The 16,313-nt window shown below is 44.6% G+C and overlaps 1 protein-coding gene across 2 annotated transcripts in view; it reads left to right on the top strand.

Annotated features, from left to right (window-relative positions):
* Positions 1-15,717, top strand: part of BARD1 (BRCA1 associated RING domain 1) — a 55,589-nt gene extending 39,872 nt beyond the window's left edge. For both annotated transcript variants that reach the window (XM_040441182.1, XM_040441183.1), the window contains exons 7-11: positions 6,482-6,587; positions 9,650-9,782; positions 10,006-10,098; positions 12,520-12,617; positions 15,128-15,717. In XM_040441182.1, coding sequence (XP_040297116.1) covers positions 6,482-6,587; positions 9,650-9,782; positions 10,006-10,098; positions 12,520-12,617; positions 15,128-15,463 — 766 coding nt within the window. In that variant the 3' untranslated portion in view covers positions 15,464-15,717. The remainder of the gene's footprint in view (positions 1-6,481; positions 6,588-9,649; positions 9,783-10,005; positions 10,099-12,519; positions 12,618-15,127) is intronic.
* Positions 15,718-16,313: the final 596 nt, after the last annotated feature.

Here is a 16,313-nt window from a genome sequence, read left to right as displayed (position 1 = left end):
GGGAAAGAAAAATGATGTATTTGTGTACCATGTGGGTTACATTATGTTGCTGGCAAATTTTGCATGCATGCATGTGAACCTGCAAGTTCAGAGCTCAGAAAGCATCCCTGTGGAGCAATGTCCTGTCCCTCTGCTCCCTCTCTTAGTGACATGGCTGTGCAAGCTGTGAGAAAATGCAGTTTTGGGAACGTCTAATAAGCTGAATAATCCTGACCTGCTCCGACTGCAGATCACGCTCCAGTGTTCAGGAGAATCCTGCAAGAGGACAGTGACTGTAATCATTCCTGACTCTTACCTCGCACATTGCTGGGTTTGTCGTCTGTAAATAAGGAGCAGGAGTGTCGGTGAAGGTTCTCATTCATCCAGGTCATGGTATATGTGTAGTCAAACCAACTGAACGTATTTTTATTTTCTTGAAGACGTTCTACTAGTCATCTGACTGTAGATTACTCAGTCTTCAGTCAGCATAATCAGCATTATCATAATCAACACAAGGTCAAGTATCTCATGGAGGTTGACCTCCCTTGGCACACGTCATAATCATCAACATCTTAAGGCACATTTACACTATCCAAAGAGCAGCCGGTTTCCGGGAAGGCAGCATTCCGTCCGACAATCAGCTGCTTGTGAAGATGAAGAACTGCATTTACATCCAGCGATCCTCTCCACAATATGCGAACGAGTGATCGCTACTGCTATTGCCCTTCCCCATACAAAATCAATGCTCCTGGACAGCAGAATCCTGTTTTGACACCACAATCTGCTGCCCGGGAATGATTGTTGAGTTGTCCACACCTGAGATCATTTCACCCGATGAAAGAGCAGGTGATCTGCGGCACCTTTAGATGGGCAGATTAATGGGAGCAAGTGTTTGTAGGAAGTACATTTGTTTACGATCATCAGCCCTAATATCGGGTCGTGTAAATCCAGCATTACCTCCATGAGGTCCTTGATTTCATGTATTGTGATAAGCAGAATGAGCTGATGGAAACATGAGTCGCTAGTATTTAATGTTGGAGATTCTTTGTACAAGTTATTCTAATTGAGAACACCAGTCTGATGAATATGAAGGGTCTTCAAGAAGACAAAAAGTCCAGTTGCCTTGATTTGACATGGAGCAGGAGCTGCCTCTACCTGGTACACATCGGGGCCAAATGGCATCAAACATGGTCAGACTCAGCCCACTTTGGGAGCTCTAGCCGCTGAGCCGCTTTGATAACATAATTCCTTTCTGTTTTCAGTCACAGCGTTATTCACTCGTAGATTCGCGATGTAATGCTGGACTGAACGAAGCATAGGCACCATGGATGATGATGATAAGAATTCTTTGTAACTACAGATGCATACTTGTCACATAATTACACTTTATTGTTCCCGCTTAATCGGGGTAACTATTATCAGAAAAATGGAGTGAATATTTAAATATTTGTATCAGTAACCTTACACTAAATATCACAGCTTTACCTGTGAAGGGGAAATATCACACACTGATGTGACCCCTTTTGCTGCCACACTGCTTATATTGTCTCAATTATTGCCATAATTACAGAAAACACTGAAGGGTTGTCACATCTCTGCCCCCATCCTGTATTAAAGGGGTTATCTGACACTTACAAATGCTCCCCCATATGTCGGGTGCTCACTGACGGTGATGGTCAGTTCGCAGTGTTCGCCAGCAAACACATGCAGGCTGCCATATTTAGTAAGGTAGACTCACCCCTCCGGCAATGCACAGGTAAGCCCTTACCTGTGCCGGGAGCCGGTCTGAAATCAAATGCAGTCACCGGGAGCAGGCAGTTCTGAGAACAGCCGCCGGGGGCCTTCATCGGGGTGTTCTCAGAACTGCCTGCTCCCGGTAACTGCATTTGATTTCAGAAGGGCTTACCTGTCCATCGCCGGACGGGTGAGTCTACCTTACTAAAGATGGCAGCCCGCATGTGTTCGCTGGCGAACTCTGCGAACTGACCATCACTGCTCGCTGATTCTACTTACCTGGCTCCCTGCGCCGCTCTTGGTCCCCGCACCACCGCTGCTGCTTCTTCGTGTCCGGGGGTGGGCGGGTCGTTATTCACGTCACCGCCTGCCATTGGCCTCTGGCCAAGTACAAAATGATGTGATTCTCTCAGCGGTATTTAACAGGCACTCATGTATCCGGCCGGTGGCTGCAGATGTCCTCCCGAATTCAACTGTATGGCTGTCCTGAGGACGGTGATACAATTGAATTCTGCAGTGGGGCGTGGTTGATGATGGCTCCATATCTTGTTTAGAGACAACTGGAGGAGGCCACAACGAGGGACTGCTTCTGGGACAGTATCTAGTGCTGCACTGTATTAGTTCTGATGGAGATGTATTTTTTGACCTTTGCTGACCTCTCCTACTTGTGTTGGCCCCAACTACTTGTCTTGGCCCGACTTCTATCAATTTGGACCTGCCTACAACATAGGGGGCCACATTTACTTTTTCCCACGGCCACTTTAAATTCCCAGTCTGCCCCTTCAGTTCTTCATGGGTCTCAGCTGGTCTGTACTTCCTGGTCTCAATTGACGCACAGAAAATCAGCGCTCATCCAATTACTGGCTGTAGCGGTGATCCACCTCAGCATGGGATTGGCTGAGCAGTGACTTCCTGTGTGTTGAGAAAAACAATAGAGTACAGATGGGCCGGGGACCCAGAAGCATCAGGCGCAGCGGGGGATTGGTGAGTACCATCATTTCTTCTGCATCTTATTTATTTTATTCATTCTGGCTGTTCCCCCTCCTCATCCATATACCTTGTTATCAAGCTTTGGATTTGAGTGAAGGTGGCCCTTAAAAGGGTTGGCCACATTCTGGTTACTGTTAACCAGTGTATTTGTAAGATAACTATATGGCACTTACTAATATAGCCTTTTTTTATTTTTTATTCTGCACCATTTTCTATATTTTATAATAGATGCCCTCTTGTTGGCCAGGTCTTTTGTGCTGTCCACCCATGGTCTTGTCCATAACATGGATGCTGATGGAGGGTCACCTGAAAGGGGTGGGGGTGGGGGGGGGTCACCCGAAAGCTTTTATTCATACCACTTATAATACTGGGTGTGACACAAAGCAATGCATAAAAAAGCAAGCAAAATCATAACCTCAGGATCATCATCAGGAGAGTGCGGATGTCTTTAAACAATTAGGTAAATCCGACAGCATAAAATCTGTTCTGCGGCAGGTTTCAATTAAGCGCTTAATGGCATTCTCTAACGTTAGTCTTCTGAAATTGCTTTGGCTTTCTTAATGAAAAGTATGTCTAGATATGTTTTGTGTGTAGATCTTCACATAAGAGACGGGGAGGTGTCCTCTTCAGGTGCCAAGTCTGAAATCTCTGAGATTCCACAGCCTCGCTGCTCTCCCCTCCTTTCAGAGCATTCCCCCTGTGTAGGCAAGATAGCAAACTGCAAATGGAAAATGTGATCTGGACCATTGGACCTATTAATTGCCCCGCTGGTCTAGTTAATTTTTTTCCCTTAAGTTAATCTTCTGCACAGAACTAATTTATATTTTTATAGCGGCTTTTCTTCGTGTACAGTCTCCAGTTCCTGCGCCTCCTCCTGGCCTAGGCACAGCCAGCCAAGTCATTGACAAATTAGATCTGCACATTTTGCAATTTCACAGTTGTTCATAAACACTTCAGCTGAAATGGACTGTCCTGCCTGCTTTTCATGCCCAGCAGGACCAGTATTAGCAAAAGCTGTTTCCATTCTCCACTTTTCACTAAGGATATGAAATTCTGGTAGGTGTGTGTCGGGATTTACTTATTCCACACAAATTGGAGCTTTGCATCAAGCACTTCATATCTAAGGGCCTGCGATTCAGTTCTTTATCCGTCACACCGTACCTCTCACCAACACCTAAACGTCTCCAGAGTAGTGAGTTTCTGCAGGCACACTGATCTGCCATGATATTAAAGAGGACCTTTCATGGGTTTATATGTTAGAAACTAGTATGCTTTTTTAAAATTTATTTTTTTATTATAAATACCCCTCCCGCTCCGTCACAACCGAGGGGGACGTTTTTTTCTTCCTGGCTATGACGCTCTCCGATGCAATTAGACCGCGCTACAGGCAGGGAGACACCCATTGAGAAGCCCAGCTGTCCTCCTCCCTGTACCGATACTCTAAATTAACATATAAGGTTCCAAAAACAGCGGGCGCCCCTCAGCTTACAAGAATTAAAGGATATGCTGCTTATTTGTGTCAGATAGGACACCTTCGGAAGTATTGTGAAGTCTGTGTGTACCATATTTTTTGGACTTTAAGGCTACGAATTGTATCCGGATCTGTTCAGGAAAACCTGATGGGTTTTGCACGCAAGTGCAGTCAGCTTTGTCTGCGATTGCTTTCAGTGTGTTTTAGTTTTTTTTCGCACAGGTGCAATGAGTTTTGATGCCTTTTTCACTTACACGTAATAAAACTGAAGAATTACAAACAACATCTCCTAGTAACCATAAGTGAAAAAGACTTTACAGCCGGATGCAATGTGTTTTTGACAGAAGCCCCATTCACTTCTATGGGGCCAGGGCTATGTGAAAAGCGCAGAATATAGAACATGCTGCGATTTTCACTTAACGAAGAAATGATGTGTAAAAAAAACAAAGCTCAGGTGCACAGACCCATAGAAATGAATGGGTCAGGATTCAGTGCGGGTGCAATGCGCTCAATTCACACATTGCACCTGTACCGAAAACTTGCTCGTGTGAAAGGGGCCTAAGACGCACTTGACCCTAACACACCCTCAGGTTTAGAAAATATATTTTTAACATTATTTTTCTTATGAAAAGTGGACCACCCTGACTGCAGACTATAGGATGCATGAACAAAAATTGCCATATATAATGTATGTATAGGATACATTTTTTTCACCCAGCCTAGACCGTAAATTGTACCTAAGAACGTTGCTGGCTTTATGAAGGACCAAATACCTGCCCCTTTGATGCATGCCAGAACAGAGCAGCGTGACAGTATTTAATGGGCTGGAACTCCCCGGATGCCGCGCTGAGGCTGAACCAATTATCCGTTAATCTGGAGCATTTGTAAAGTGCCAGCTTCCAGCACATTATTAATGCAAGAGAACCGGGGACTTCTATTAGTGCAAAATTAATCAGGGTGTCCCAGAAAGAGCTGATCCAAAAGTTCCTTTGTTTGCTGCTGGCTTGGATACACCAGGTAAATAAATCCAGTTGTTAGGTGCACAATGTCTAAGGGCTCATGCACACAAACATGTGCCGCCCGTTCTGTGCATTGTGGACCGCAAATTGCGGTCCCCAATGCATGGGCACAGTCGTTGTGGCGGGCGCAGACGAGGCAAGGAGGTGAAACCACAGCTCAGCTAAATAGGAAAACTGATCAGCACCGTATTTAGCAGCTGGTCAGGGAGGCAGAGGAAAGGATTAATGCCTCATTCACACATCAGTGTTTATTCAGTGATTTCCATCAGTGATTGTGAGCGAAAACCAGGATTGGAGCCTCCACAGACATAAGGTATAAGGCTCCATTCACACGTCCGCATCCGTTCCGCAATTTTGCGGAACGGGTGCGGACCCATTCATTTTCTATTGGGACGGAATGGATGCGGACAGCACACAGTGTGCTATCCGCATTTGCGGAGTGCGGCCCCAATCTTCGGGTCCGCAGCTCCGCAAAAGATAGAACGTGTCCTATTCTTGTCCGCAGCTTGCGGACAAGAATAGGCATTTCTATAGGGGTGCCGGGCGGGTGTGTTGCGAATCCGCAATTTGCGGGTCCGCAACACACCACGGACGTGTGAATGGAGCCTAAGGGAAAGATCTTAACCTGTTCTGTGGTTAGACCCGCACCTGGTTCTGGCTCAAAAACACTGACCGAACACTGATGTGTGAATGAGGCTTAACTCTCACAGTGCTGAAAGGAAATTCACTGAGCACCAGTCCCAATGCACACAGGGAGAGTGGAGCGACACCCAGGACAGCGGGTCGCCAGCCTAAGGAAAGATGTCCTTTTTGTGGTTTCTGGATTCTTGATGTAGTTGTAGTCTAATAAGGAATAGACGGTGAAAAGTAAATAACCTAAAATACTGGATTTTCTAGGGCTTGACCGTGACGGAACCTTTTGGAAGAGAGAATACAAGACTTTACGTTGTGAGATTTGCACTGTGAAATGGAAACTTGAGCCGTCTGCTTGGATGTGGGCAGGAGGGTTTCCTAAGGCTGCTTGGTTCATGTATCACCAGAAAACAGAAGACATTGGTGTGATAGGAGAGAGACGTTGGCTTCTGTCTTTCATGCAGCAGCTTGTCCGCCTGCGGTCCATCTGTCTTGCCTGCAATTCCAAGGCTTATGTTTTTGTGTGTGTGTTGAAAGTCCAATCTACAGAGAAACAAGACACGGGAAATAAAACTTGATTCTCGCTAATGTACCTAGTTAGGAGTCTAGTCACATATTGTATTTACTTAAAACCCATCTGTGCTTGTTTTACCAGTAATATATTCGGTCTGCAGCCTGTAGACTATGCCGAAACCGAGGCGATCAAGTCGGCTTTGCTGCAAACGCGGACAGACAAGAAGCTGCACAGTCCGGGCCCTGCGGTAAGTCGTGAAATCTGCAAGTACAACAGGTTGCGGTGTCATTGTACATCTAGTAGTTCATCATTTGATGCTATTTGACCTTTTTAATTCTAAAAACAAACCATTACGAAAGGGTTGCCGCTTGGTGGTGAATGAAATGTATGCTCTTAAAGGGGCTTTTTCCCGTTCTATAAAGTCATGGCCCGTCGCCAGGATATGCCGTCACTTGATGGTAGTCAGACCTTTGGGAGGCGAGGAGCACCACACACTTGGAAAAAGTCTGCACTGCAGTTCCCTTCACCGCTCCACTGTCAGGGAAAACAATGGACAGGATGCAGCGTTACACCGGTGGTGTGGTCCTACAGGTCTGACCCGCACCGATCATCATGTGATGGCATATCCTAGCAGTAGGTCTTGGTAATTAATATTGATGACCTATCCTCAGGATAGATAAATGCAGACGGTGTCAGCAGCATCTCACATCATCGTCTTTTATTGGGACTTCAAAGCAACAATATACAAAGCAGCAACATTTCGGCTGATATACAGCCTTTGTCAAGCCTATTCACATTGTGTTACATCCATCTATTTATGGTGAAAACAAGAAGAATGGCAGATCCTACATAGAGGTCGGCCAACTATCAAGGAATTTGAATTGCCTCCCATGACGGCATACAAAAGGGGCCCGAATATTCCTGATCGAGTTGTGAAGGCAGATGTTGGAGGGAAAGATCTAGATAGACAACTACTCCTGGCCCCCCCCAAAATGTGGGAATTTTCCTTGTCTCTCATGCTGCTTCCCACATCCATACAGTGGTAGAATATACAAGTTGAAGGGATATTATACGTGTAGATCTAGAGACGTCTTTTATGATACAGTGCCCATGCAGTCTTATTTATGCTGGGGAGACAACTATGTAATTAAGAGAGCGGATTAATAAACATAGGAGTACAATAAGGAAAGGCTTGAGTGTGGACACTATAAATCAACTACGTTTTCGGGCAATAGTTGGTGTAGGGTATCTCAGAAGGGGAGGTGATAAGAATAAGATTCTGAGGAAAGAAGAACTTAAATGGATACATACTCTGAAGTCACTTCAACCTTCTGGATTAAACATTGAGTTCAATGTTTCCACAACTGATTGAGATATTGTTAGGTATTGTCTTTATGGGTGTACAACTCTATGATTGTTTTTACATACAGTGGCCTTTTCCCCATCCATGATCATCTGAGGGGGGGGGGTATATGGTAATTCTGTCCTGCTGGGACGGCTGAGCAGATGATTATGCCCGCAAGTTCTTTTAGTGGTACAGAATTAAGACATAGGTAATCTATGTGCAAATGAATGTAGACATTGCCTCTTGAGATTTTGATATATATAGTGCCTCTTGATATTGGGACACATATCGGGTTCCCTGATCATACTGATCTGAGTCTGCTGCTGTCCTACAATCTATACTATTGAGTGTGGAATGTTATACATAGGATGCTGATCCAAGTTTATGTGTATGGGGCAGTTGTAGTAATCTAGATGCCGCCGATGGCGTCGTGGGTTGCCGTGGCAACCGTGGGCCGCCCTCTGTGAGGCCAGATGGTTGCGCGTCGGCGTTGTGGTTATGTAGCCGGGAGCGCTTGGCGCGGCCCGATGACGTCAACAGGAGCGGTATGATGCTGAGAGGCAGACCCACTGACACAACGTAGGTAACATAGACGGTGACGTGGTTGAGAGGGACGCTGAACGCCTTAATGGACGTGATGATCCACATACGGTATACAGCGATGTCTGACGTCAGGTAGTGAGTGTATGGTCTTGTGGTGTGATTGACTGACTCAGGTGAGGCATGGAGGTATATTAGGCTAAAGAGGGGCTTGAAAAATGTGCACATTTATTGGTCAGATTTTGCCATTGCCTACAATTGGATGATCTGGATGGGGTGACGCACTTGTTTTTACTATAAATATATGGATGTAACACAATGTGAACAGGCTTGACAAAGGCTGTATATCAGCCGAAACGTTGCTGCTTTGTATATTGTTGCTTTGAAGTCCCAATAAAAGACGATGATGTGAGATGCTGCTGACACGTCTGCATTTATCCATATATTCTGGCCATTGGATCCAGGGCCACTGGTGAGGCTGTTGCATCTACAAGTATACATCAACAAGGACCGAGTGGTGCTGCTTCTACATTTAGTTTATTGCTATCCTCAGGATAGGTCATCAATATCAGATCAGCGGGGGTCCTACTCCCAGGACCCCTGCCGATCAGCTGTTAGAAGAGGCTGGGCACTCTGAGACATGTGGCCACCTGACCTCACCGTACATCGGTCACATGGTCTAGTTGCAGCTCAGCCCCTTTCAAGTCTTTGGGGCTGAGCTGCAATACCATGCACAACCACTATACGATTTACGGCCCTGAACTAGGTGAGCTTCCGGGAGCCCGCCACACTCTCCAGAGCTCTGGTGAGCACCGCAGGCTTCCTGAAACAGCTGATTGATGGGGCTTCTGGGACTCGGACACCCACCGATGTAATAATATCCTGAGGATAGGTCATCATTATCATTTCCTGGGTAACCCCTTTAACCTTATAAAATGAGAGTTCTGCTTTAGGAAGTGATGCCATACTCCACGGATCTTCAGTCACTTTATGATGAGAGAGGGTCTAACCTCTGGGACCCCAGCTGATCAGGAGATCGAAGCATGGGAAGCTGTTTTTCTGCAGTTTCTATGCACAGAGCAGCTGAAGCATGGCTCCATTTGGCAGGAGGGGCGCTATGAAATGAAAAAACTCTGGTGCCAAAGTGGGAGAGAGGCACCAGAGAGGCGAAAGTCACTGCCAGACGCCATGGATTATCTCCAAGGAGAACAATATGATTGGGCAAAAAAATCTATTTACCAGATCGTTCTCTTCCCCAACACAACCAGTCATGGGGAGTCGGGAGCTCCTGCTATAAATGATGCGCTAATGTGTTTGTTTGTTTTTTTTTGTCGTTTTGACCATGATTTTTTTTTGGATTGGTGGTTATCTTACAGGAAACCATGTGATTATAATGGTGTATTTTCACGTTCTCTACTTCACAGCCAAAGGTAGCCCAGTGCAGAGAAGGATCCCTCATCATTTTAGCAAGCGGTTTGTCTACTTCTCAGAGAACTGATCTCAACAAGCTTGTGTCATTATTCAAGGCAGAAATTTGTACCAACTACAGCAGCTCAGGTAGGTGCCCGGCATGTGTTATAGTAGCAGAAGATCATTCCTCATTTTACTTGAAGTAAAAAAAAAATTTTGCTTTGTCCTGTACATTGGCAGTATTCGGTTTTAGATTTGAGAAAGTAGTAATGTAATGTGGTGAGCATGGAACCCTATCCTTCAGTAGCAGGTCCAGAAAAGATTAGTTTTACATAATCCTAAAACTGTTGCTTGTCTCCTTGATTATTAGTTACTCACGTTATAGTTGGAGAAGAACCTATGCTACGTACCATGAAGTGCATGATGGGAACATTATCTGGATGCTGGATCCTCCGATGTGCTTGTAAGTCTGAAGTCCTACACCCCAGTGAGACTAATTGTGAAGTAGCGTCTGGTATGATGTGCAGTGTATTTCTAGACATACAATTACCCAATTGCCGTTTGCATCTTCTAGCATCATTGTGACTTTCACTATGTCATATTGGGGTGGGGGGCCGTCATTGAAATGAATGAGTCCACACCAATACACAAAAAATGCAGATTGGATGTGGACCAAAAATACGGTCATCTGAATGAGGCCTAAACCCAGACCACCAGGCAGCCAAATCAATTAGTGACCTAGTGGGTCCTACTAGGCCGGTATGGCAAAGACAACCTTTTCTTAAAGGGGTTGTCCGGGTTTCAGAGCTGAACATGGACATATCCGCATTTTCACCCAGGCAGCCCCCCTGACAAGAGCATCGGAGCAGTAAATGCTCCGATGCTCTTTTTTGCCCTGTGCTGAATCGAGCAGGACAAAGGCATTTTCTGGAGTTCAGGTGACGAACCGGGCTCTCCTTAGGGCTGCCAGACGGAGGCTTCCGCCCAGCAGTGAGCCCGGTGACGTCACCGGCACTGATGGGCGGGCTTTAGCGCTGCCCTAGCCTGTAAAACGGCTAGGGCAGCGATAAAGCCCGCCCATCAGAGCCGGTGACGTCACCGAACACACTGCTGGGCGGAAGATCCCTTGTCCTGTGCGATCCAGCGCAGGGCAAGGGAGAGCATCCGAGCATGAAATGCTCCGATGCTAACATCAGGGGGGCTGCCTGGGTGAAATTATGGGTATGTCTGGCATCAGCTCTGAACCCGGACAACCCCTTTTAAAAGATGACGGCCTCTGCAATCCCCAGAAATCAGCAGTTGTGCCAGTAGAAGCTCCCGTAATATGGTGACTGCTCCTACGTGGGGGTTCTTCTCAGTTGGGGGTTCTCCTCTATGATGTTCATATACTCTAAGGAAGCATACAGATGTTTTTGAATCAACTCCTTTTAGCGCTTCTGTTTAAAGGCTATGGTCCCCTTCGGGGCCATATTCTTTATGATTGCATTTTACTCATTTTGGGCTAAAAATCATTTTTTCAATTGGTCTTTATTAACAATTTTTAACCATTTTTGAGATGCTGTTCAAACAAACAGATTTTTAACCCTATATCACTTCTCAGTCCCTTCATCTGACAGCTCACATGTAGCTCTTATCTCTGATCTCCTGACCTCATTATTATCAGTTTCATAAGAGTTAACCTATTTTAAATGTTTTATGAGGTCAGGAGATCCAGAGATAAGACTTCACATGAGCCGTCAGCTGACGGGAATGAGAAGTGAAACTCTGCAAACAGACTGATTTTTTTAAACCCTGTAACTCAAAAACGACTGAAAATTTTTCATAAAGACCTTATGAAAAAATTAGTTTTAGCCTAAAATGAGTAGAATACAAACCTAAAAATAGTCTTTAAGTGTACAGAAGCTACATTGCAATAAAATAGGTTTCACACTTGTAGATTGCTAAGTGAACAAAGTGTGGCATTTACACCTCCTAATACAAGGTCTATCGTGTGAGAACCCCTTTAAGAATGCAGCATCTCGCCAGTCTCTGTTCATTAGTATTTCCACTGATTGTGTATTAGGCAGTTTTATAGATTCATGTTACCTGAGATAGTACTTACACTAGAGCAGGATCATACTTGTCTATCCAGTAACAGCTAGCTAAATGTTCACAGTGCAGTCAGCTTCTCAAATGAGCGCTCTGACTGTGGGGATCTCAATTACTTCAGGATATACTGCTAAGTTTTAATGACTTTGGAGACTCCGTACCTCTAAATGGAGCCCAGTAGAGAACCATTAACTACCCGTATATTTATGCAAAATGCTTAAAGCCAACACATTAGCTGAGTACAATGCTGTGTTTTAATCACTTGTAGGTTTTCAGCACACAGTATCCCAGTTCACGCTCGGTGTGTGCGTTGAATCCTGATCTCATTGTTTGGTATATGTGGCATGCCCAGACACTGGCGTATACAGGTGAAACTCTAAAAATTAGAATATCGTGCAAAAGTCCATTTATTTCAGTAATGCAACTTAAAAGGAATTGCATTAATGCAGCTTCAAATTAGAATTTTGTGAAAAGGTTCAATATTCTAGGCTCAAAGTGTCACACTCTAGTCAGCTAATTAATCCGTACCCCCTGAGCAAAGGGGACCTCAAAATTGAGACTTTGGGGTTTCATAAGCTGTAAGCCATAATCATCCAAATGATAACAAATAAAGGCTTGAAATATCTCGCTTTCCATGTAATGAGTCTCATGTATTAGTTTCACCTTTTAAGTTGCATTACTGAAATAAATGAACTTTGCACGATATTCTAATTTTTCGAGTTTCACCCGTATACTCCTGTATTTGCATTTTGTAAGAACATTGCATGATTCATAATCTGTGCCTCTTGTGTTTCAGGGGTAAAGACATGCCTGGAGACAAAGAGACGAGAGGCAGAAGAACTTCATGAAGTAGCCGGCGGGCCTCGCCGAGCTCGGCTCAACAGAGAACAGATGGTAAATTTTTAGTCTCATCCACGTCTCTAAAATCAGAAACTCTTACTTGAGAGGGGAAATGTAATCTTTTCTGTAAGTCGAGTGTGTTTCTGCTGGCTTCTGTATTACTATTGCGGTACTGAGATCATATGGGCACAACTGCACAGTAATACACCAGGAGTGATCATGGAAGCGTGACTGCGGACTAATGAGATCAGTGTACAGTGAAGATAGCGGAGACCCTAACCCTTTGATCACATCACAGGTCAACTGTGTGATATCATTTGTGTTCATCTCTTTATTTAGGAAGGCAATTCAGGATTGATTGAAGGACCCCAGGGCTATATTTTCCTAATTCATGTTGTTAGAGCATAGTTGGGTATGCCATAATGACCGCCTGTAACTTACATGGCAGTCAGACATATAACAATAAAATAAGAACTTCTGAACTTCCTTAATTTACATGTGGTCCCTGCTAACCATTACAGAGTTAAAGGGCATCTGTCAGCAGATTTGTCCCCATGGAGCTGGCTGACCGGTTACATGTGCGCTCGGCAGCTGAAGGCGTCTTTGTTGGTCCCATGTTCATATGAGCCTGCATTGATTAGAAAAATGAACTTTTAATATATGCAAATGATCCTCAAGGAGCAACAGGGGCGTTACTGTTACACCTAGAGGCTCTGCTCTCTCTACAACTGCCGCGTCCTCTCCACTTTGACAGGACCAGGCAGTGTAAACGTAATCATGTCTGGCACTGTCAATCAAAGTGCAGAGGGCGTTGAGAGAGCAGAGCCCCTAGGTGTAACGGCAACGCCCCCGTTGCTCCTAAAGGCTCATTTGCATACATTAAAACATCATTTTTCTCAGCAATGCGGACACATATGAACATGGGACCAACACAGATGCCTTCAGCGGCCAAGTGCACATGTAACAGGTCAGCCAGTGTCATAGGTACAAATCTGCTGACTGATGCCCTTTAAGACCTTGCACAATTCCTTGCTCTCAGGGCTGCTCTTCAAATTTCCTATAAGTGTAGGTACATTTTTGAGTTGGAGAACCCCCTGTCCATATGCTGTGTTAGGGATGCTTGGGGTTGCCCTATATTAGAAAAACAACAACATTCCATGTGCTAAGTGTTTGTCCAAACTGTAGTAAATTAAACCAATCCGGGCATGTCTGATTAACCACTTAATTATCGGAGTGTTTATTCCCCTTCCTTACCAGGCCAGTTTTTCAGTTGTAGCAATGCGTCTATCTAACTGCAAATAACTGATGAATTTGTGAGCCAGCCTACATGTATTTGATGTTATTTTTCTCGGGACACCTTAGACCTTTCTTTTGTTCCATTAGATGATGAATATAATATTAAAAATATATATTTAAAGGGAACTTTTCACCGGGATTTTGTGTATAGAGCTGAGGACATGGGTTGCTAGATGGCTGCTAGCACATCCGCAATACCCAGTCCCCATAGCTCTGTGTGCTTTTATGGTGTAAAAAAAACGATTTGATACATATGCAAATGACCTGAGATGAGTCCTGTACGTGAGATGAGTCAGGGACAGGACTCATCTCAGGTTCATTTGCATATGTATCAAATCGTTTTTTTTTACTCAATAAAAGCACACAGAGCTATGTGGACAAAGTATTGTGGATGTGCTAGCGGCCATCTAGCAACCCATGTCCTCATCTCTATCCACAAAATCCCGGTGAAAATTCTGGAAAAAAATTAATAATTTTTTTTCTTCTAACTATTGCAAACTGTTTCAAGACAAAACATTTCTGAAACCATTCCCGTACGCTTGTACCCTGAAAATGGTTGCTATTTATGTAATTTATCCACTGGCTGGGCCCGCCGCAAGACTTGACTGGAGCGCATTTTGGATTTTGGCGGCCTATTTTTCTATTGCTGGTTCTATAGCACCGTACTGCCAGAAAAATCTTGTACAGCGCCCAAATGCTACAAGCCCCTTCAAAAGGGACTTTTTGTATGCTATTCATCTTGGGGAAAATTTTAAAGCCAGCAGGTGGCGCTCTTACATAAGAAAAAGCGCTCCCTAACGGCTTTCAACTTCTGCAATGTAATACACGCTTGTAGCAGAGTGCTTCAAGTGTGTATTACTGCCTGACCGCACTAGCTGGCCACGGCACACCTCCCTGTGACAGCGTGGCCACAGCGATCTGCGGCAGCCCGGGCCGCCAGCAGATCGCAATGTAACCCGACTCTTTTATACATCGGGTTACAGATAAGAGCCTACCGCCGCGACGTAGAAAGTCGTGCCACGGTTGGCAAGTGATTAAACAGAATGGCGGGTTGAAGGCCCTCATCCAAATGTGGCTATCTTTAGAAGCAGACTTAAAGGGGATGGCCAATTTCATAAATCTACGGGCTTTAGCATAGCCAACCCCAAGCACCCTCATTTCTTAGCACAGCACCACGGTTCAGTGTTCCCCACTGCCCATGGATTCTCCTCTCAGTAGGTGTCCAAGTGATTTCATTACATCTTTGGTTTATGTTGTTTCTTACTTAGCTGCCAAGCCTGTTGGACGGATGTCATTTTTACTTCCTTGGATGTTTCAAAGAACACAGAAAGGAAGACCTAATTGAACTGGTCAAAGCTGCTGGCGGCCAAATCCTAATTCGCCAACCAAAACCGGATAGTGATGTGACCCAAACTATCAACACCGTAGCATACCATGCGGATGCCGATTCTGACCAGAGATTCTGTACCCAATACATCATTTATGATAAGTCTTCCAAATTCATCCCGGGCAGGGTGCGCCAAGGGAAAGTTTGGTTTGCCCCCTCAAGTTGGCTGATTGAATGTATCACCAGCTTTCACCTCCTGCCAGTGCCTCAAACGTAGTAGATCCTGGATCATTCAAGATATCCTGAAGATACAGCATTTGTTTAGACCTGCTGCCATTCTATATGCTTTAGCATGGAAAAACCAGTACAGTTGGCTGTGTTATTCTTTTATCTTCATTAACCGAGCCGCTTTTTTCCCCTCATTTGATGTGGTTTTCCGTTTTTCTGTTCTCTTTCAAATGCCTACCATTCGGTGTCTGTCCATTCTTGTCTCCAGCTATCGTTTGTTAACAATCAAATAAAACGTGCCTATGTGCAAGTATATGAACCATTGTCTTTAGAGGATTGAATCATTTACAGACATTGTCACTAGGATATGCCATCAGTGGGGGTCAAACTGATTCATATATTTTATATACACATTCAGAATCGATTAGAAAAACCTCCTTATGAGATTGGAAGCGATCGGAGGATATGTGGGGTCACATGGACCTTGTAAGCCTAAAGGTCTCCCATGCCTGGTAGAGGTTGTTTCTATCACAAGAGCCGACATCGGGTAGTACAGGTGTACTTTATTTCTAATTTATTTCCTAGAACATTCCCGTCAATTTATTGTATTTTATATCACATTTATCTTTCTATACTGTTTAATGGAAATCTGTCACCAGCGTCGTCTCTATCCAACAGTTTGCATAGCACATAGATGTGGTTCACCTGATTAAAGCACTATTTTTCTTTTGTTGATCCGAGGCTCCGTTCCCGAATTATGATACTTTTTCTTAATATGCAAATTAGGCCTTTGGTGCAATGAGGGCATCAGCATTGCCCTTGTTGCAGCCAAGCTCCTCTCCTTTCTGTGGCTTTGAGTGACAGTCAAGACAGTCGTAAAGCCGCCAGGGAAGGGTTGG

The sequence above is a fragment of the Bufo bufo genome, chromosome 7, assembly GCF_905171765.1.
Source record: "Bufo bufo chromosome 7, aBufBuf1.1, whole genome shotgun sequence".
Classification (NCBI taxonomy): domain Eukaryota; kingdom Metazoa; phylum Chordata; class Amphibia; order Anura; family Bufonidae; genus Bufo; species Bufo bufo.
This window is presented reverse-complemented; position numbering and strand designations above follow the sequence as displayed.